Source organism: Solanum lycopersicum, chromosome 10 (genome assembly GCF_036512215.1).
Source record: "Solanum lycopersicum chromosome 10, SLM_r2.1".
Classification (NCBI taxonomy): domain Eukaryota; kingdom Viridiplantae; phylum Streptophyta; class Magnoliopsida; order Solanales; family Solanaceae; genus Solanum; species Solanum lycopersicum.
The window spans coordinates 40,759,405-40,764,796 of record NC_090809.1 but is presented as its reverse complement, the minus strand read 5'-3'; the positions used below and the strand labels follow the sequence as shown (position 1 = coordinate 40,764,796).

The 5,392-nt window shown below is 37.5% G+C and overlaps 1 protein-coding gene across 1 annotated transcript; it reads left to right on the top strand.

Annotated features, from left to right (window-relative positions):
- The first annotated feature begins 3,412 nt into the window (after window positions 1-3,412).
- Window positions 3,413-4,982, top strand: LOC138338840 (uncharacterized). The gene is made up of 3 exons (XM_069289924.1): window positions 3,413-3,644; window positions 3,853-4,125; window positions 4,408-4,982. The coding sequence occupies exons 1-3, from the start codon at window positions 3,413-3,415 to the stop codon at window positions 4,980-4,982; spliced, it is 1,080 nt and encodes a 359-aa protein (XP_069146025.1).
- Window positions 4,983-5,392: the final 410 nt, after the last annotated feature.

The window sequence follows — 5,392 nt, the reverse complement described above, 5'->3', positions numbered from 1 at the left end:
CACATTCTAGGTCAGATATTTCAGACACTTCAGATACACATGCCTCAGTTATAAATTCAAAATTACCATATTAATTGTTGCATTCTAAGTTTGCATGTTAAATTTTAAGTTATCTAGTATTTACAAAAACTCACACATAATCAGTAAATTTAGAGAATTCATGGGAGTAGCATAGTACCGACTTGGACTAGGGTTTAGCGTACCAAATAGTCCCAGAACTACTAGCCAAGTAGGTTGTACGTCCCCTCTGTGGGCAATTAGTTTAGTGATCATGCCAGCATGCCTTTATACCATTAGTCGGATATATTGGGATCTCTCGATGGGGCGCATACATCGAACTCCACATTTAGGTCATGTGATTTTATTATATATTATTAGTAGCTCCCAAAGTTGAGTCAGACTCTTTGCATTGACCATTTATAAGTATATTCAATATTTAGTTTCAACATGTTATAAATTGGTCATTTCATCCATTTAGCTCAAAATCCAGTTTATCATGTTAGATAATTCTACATACTTTTATGATTGTTCAATTATGTTTTATTTCAATTTTACTTTATCCTACACGCTCAGTAGCTTTCAAGTACTGACGCATATGTGCGCTACATATTCTCGTGATGTAGGTTAAGGTTCTCAACATCTATATCACACATAGATCGATTTATGATCTCAAGTTTAGCAGATTCAATGATGAGTCCTCATTCTTCGAGAATAACAATTATGAGTTTCATTTTAGTCGTAGGTCATTTAGTTTCAGTTTATGCTAGATTTAGCAGGGGCTTATGCCAGTATTTCTAGTTTAGTTTAGAGGCTTATTTCAGGCATATTTATATTCGACTTCGTATTGAGTTAATAACTTCTTTCTATTAAACTCATCAGTTTTCGTATATATAAGTTTTAGCGTATGAGTATTCCCTATCTTTTCATTATAAGTCATTATTTAGCTTACGCATTCAGTTTATTATCTTTTGTATGATCATGATCATGCTAGGAGGGTTCGCTTGGGATCAATTGTGGTCCTTGGTTCTGTGTCCACATCTCAGGGTAGCTCGAGGCATGACAAAAAATTTTTATTGGAGCACTAAGTTCAAGAGTCCTAGGATGTCTAAAAAGGTGCACTAAGTAGAGTCCTTTTCATGGGTGTGAAGAGCACCACATCTAATGAGAGGAAAAACTTCAATTTCTTGTTACTTTTTGTCATGCGTGAGGTATTATCTTATTCCAATCAAACTTTACGTTCTAAGTTTCAGATCATGCCTTCTCGTAGAGCTTAGGAATGGAATGCTTATGCCCGCAATGCTAATGCAGTTTCTCTAGTACCAAGTAAGAAAATTCTAATGTGGAGTTTAAGAACGCCTATTCAGTTTTAGGCTCAGAGTATGACCAACCAAGACAATCAGCAAGTTCGACTACCTACTAACAGAAATTATAGATTACTGGCAGCCATAGTTTATGATTTTTTAAGGATTAATCCCCCTAAGTTTTTAGGGTCACAAGTTGGTAAGGACCCATGAAGTTTATTGATGATGTCAAGAAAATATTGGGTGTGATGCAAGTAACTTGTAGTGATAGGTTATATTTGCATCCTACCCACTTAAGGATGTGACTCACATATGGTTGAATTTACTAAGTGTAAAGACAACAGAGATGGCTTTGTCTTTTGTAACTCAGTACAGCAGTCCAATTCAATGTCAATACATAAAATCTCTCAGAACCATCATGACTCTCTACTCCAGTCGGTGACCCAGTAATAGCTAGGCATTATACAGAAATTGCCCTGTCACAGTCTGTCAGAAAGTCACTTCAACAGATCTATTAGAGTTAGAAATAGTAGACATTGATGTCATTCTAGGAATGAATTGGTTACACTTATGGTATGCCTCAGTAAATTGTAAAACTAGGATTGTTTGTTTTTATTTCTAGGCGAACCAATCTTAGAACGGAAGGGTAGTAGCTTAGCTCCTACTGGTCGGTTTATTTCTTACCTTAAGGCCAGAAAGATGATATTTAAGTGTTATATCTATCATCTAGTTTGGGTTAAGGATTCTAGACTTGAAACCCCAACTCTTGAGTCAATTTAAGTAGTTTCTGAGTGTCTAGAAGTATTTCCAGAAGGTCTTCTCGGAGTCCCTCCTGAAAGGCAAAATTGATTTTAGAATTGATCTCCTTCCAGATACCCATCCTATTTTTATTCATCCATACAAAATGGCTCCAGCAGAGCTCAAGGAATTGAAAGAGCAGTTGAAAGAACTTCCAAATAAGGTCTTCATCATATCTATTATTTCACCATGAGGTGCACCAATGGTGTTCGTAAACAAGAAAGATGGTTCTCTCAGAATGTGCATTGACTATAGACAGTTGAAAAAGGTCACAATCAATAATGAGTATCCCATCCCCTAGAATTAATGACTTGTTTGACCAATTTCTTGGTGCTAGACATATATCAAGGTAGATCTTACATCGGGTTATCATCACCTTAGAGTCAGTGAGAGTGACATTCCAAAAACAGCCTTTAGAATTTTGTATGGTCATTATATATCTGTAGTTATGTCATCTGGACTAACTAATGCTCCTGCAGCTTTCATATATTTCAAGAACAAAGTGCTCAAACAATACTTGGACTTGTTCTATATAGTCTTTATTGATGATATCCTCATTTACTCTAGTAGTGATGAAGAACATACAAGTCATTTCAGAGTTGTTCTGCAGACTCTCAAGGATCACCAGTTATTCGCTATGTTTCGTAAATGTGATTTATGGTTGCAATCTATTGCTTTTCTTGTTCACATTGTATCTAGCAAAGGGATCCTAGTGGATTCGTAGAAGATATAAGCAGTGAAACAATGGCCCAGACCTACCTCTGTTACAGATATCTGAAGTTTCTTAAGTCTAGCATGTTATTACGAAAGGGTTATAGAAGTATTTTCATCAATATCCTCTCCATTGACTATGTAGACTCAAAAGAGGGTCACGTTTCAATGGTTAGATGATTTTGAGAAAAGCTTTGCAGAGCTGAAAACTAGATTGACTACACCTTTTGTCCTGACTCTACCAAAGGGTACATATGGCTATGTGATATATTGTGATGCATCAAGTGTTGGCCTTTGTTGTTTGTGAATGCACTGAGATAAGGTGATATCTTATGCTTCTAGAAAACATAAGGTGCATGAGAAGAACTATCCAACTCATAACCTTGAGCTTGAAACAGTGGTGTTTGCACTCAAGATATGGAGATACTATTTGTATGGTGTCTATGTAGATGTGTTCACCTATCATAAGAGCCTTCAGTATGTGTTCACCCAGAAAGAGTTGAATCTCCGCCAGAGGAGATGGCTTGAGTTCTTTAAGGATTATGATATGAGTGTGCATTATCATCCTGGTAAGGGGAATATAGTATCTTAGCAGATTATCTATGGGTAGTGTATCCCATGTTGAGTTAGAAAGGAAGGATCTAGTAAAGGATATTCACAGGCTTGATCGCTTGGGAGTTCGCCTTATAAGTATATCAGGCAATGGTGTAACAGTTCATAAAAGGGAAGAATCATGTTTGGTAGTGGAGGTTAAGGTAATTCAAGACGTTGATCCAATCTTTCTTGAACTTAATCGTACAATCCATAATCAAAGAGTGGAGGTTTTCTCTCAAGGTGAAGATGGTGTACTTCGCTACTAGGGTAGATTGTGTGCTTCTGATGTGGGCGAGTTGAGACATCATATTCTTGCAGAAGCCCATAACTCTAGTATTCTATTCATCCAGGTTCCACTAAGATGTACTGTAATTTGAGGGAATTTGATTGGTGGAAATGAATGAAAACGGATATAGCAGACTTTGTGAGTAAGTGCCATAATTGCCAGCAAGTCAAGGTAGAACATCGGAAACTGGGAGTACCACTCAAAAGATCGATATTCCTAATTGGAAGTGGGATGTGATCAATATGGCTTTCATAAAAGGATTAATGCATACTCGCAGACAAGATGATTCTACTTGGGTGATAGTTGATAAGGTGACTAAGTCTCCTCACTTCTTGGTGGTCAAGACTACATATTTTGGAGAAGACTATGCAAAGATTTACATTAATGAGATTGTGAGGTTGCATGGAGTTCCTTTGTCTATCAGCTCAGATAGAGGTCCTTAGTTTACCTCTCAGTTCTGGAAGTAATTTCAGAAAGGTCATAGTACTCAACTTAACCTTTGTACAACATTTCATTTATAGCGGATGGGTAGGCAGAGCGTACCATTCATACCTAAGAGTATATGTTGAGATCTTGTGATCAAATGTAGTTGCGATGATCACCTTCGTCTTACTGAGTTTGCCTAAAATAATAGCTACAATTCAAGCATTCACATACCCCCTTATGAGGCTTTATATGGGCGTAGATGTAGATCTCTTGTTGGTTGGTTTGAAGTAGGTGAAAAAGCTTTGATAGAGCCAGATTCAGTCCTTTATGCTATGAATAAAGTGCAACTTATTAGAGATAGACTAAAGACAACCCAAAGTCGTCAGAAATCTTATGCCGATCTAAGGAGAAGGAAACTAGAGTTCCAAGTTAATGATTGGGCTTTTCTTAAGGTCTCACCAATGAAAGGGGTGATGAGATTCGGAAAGAAAGGGAATCTCAGTCCTAGATATGTAGGCCCTTACAATATCTTGAAAAGAGTTTGCAAAGTCGCATATGAGTTAGAGTTGCCCGCAAAATTAAAAGCAGTGCATCCGTTTTTTCACATCAGACTCTTGAAGAAGTGTGTGGGTGATCAAGCTTCTGTAGTTCCATTAGAGACTGTGGCGGTGAAAGATAGTCTTTCTTATGATGATGTACCAGTTGAGATTCTTGAACGTGAGGTAAGAAGGTTGAGAAACAAAGAGGCTGTTTCGGTAAATGTTTTGTGGAGGAGTCAGTCTATAGAGGGAGCTACATGGGAAGCAGAAGCATCCATGAAATCCAAGTATCCTCACCTCTTTCCTTCCAATTTCACTCCAGCTTGAGGTAATAGTTCCTCTTCAACTTTCCAGTCATTCATGCGTGAATATAGTCTTAGAATTAGGTTTCCTCCGTTTTTAATTTAATTTTTGCGTATTTGCATGTTATCAAAACTCAATTCAGTCAAACACTCAATTCTCAGTGTTTAGTAGTAGGGTTTGCAACTATCTCCCTCTAGTTAAGCTAGTTTAGTCTTCATTCGAGGATGAATGCTCCCATGGGGGAGATAATGTAACACACCGTAGCCAAAATAGAATAAAAAACAGCTTTATATAAAAAAAAATCTACAAGTTCAACCAATGGTGGCATCGACGAACCGTAGCCTCAGCCACGGTCCGTCCTCTGTACAACTGTCGACGGGATCAGAAACTCCCAAAAACTTCAGCCCAGAAAAATTGGTTTAGTCTTAGAAGAC

Excerpts from the sequence above, each read along its gene's own strand:
- LOC138338840 (XM_069289924.1), top strand. The coding sequence starts at position 3,413 with ATGGGTAGTGTATCCCATGTTGAGTTAGAAAGGAAGGATCTAGTAAAG. Across the intron at positions 3,645-3,852 it reads AGTGGAGGTTTTCTCTCAAG|CAAGTCAAGGTAGAACATCG; the intron begins GTGAAGATGGTG and ends CATAATTGCCAG. Across the intron at positions 4,126-4,407 it reads GTCTATCAGCTCAGATAGAG|GTGAAAAAGCTTTGATAGAG; the intron begins GTCCTTAGTTTA and ends GGTTTGAAGTAG.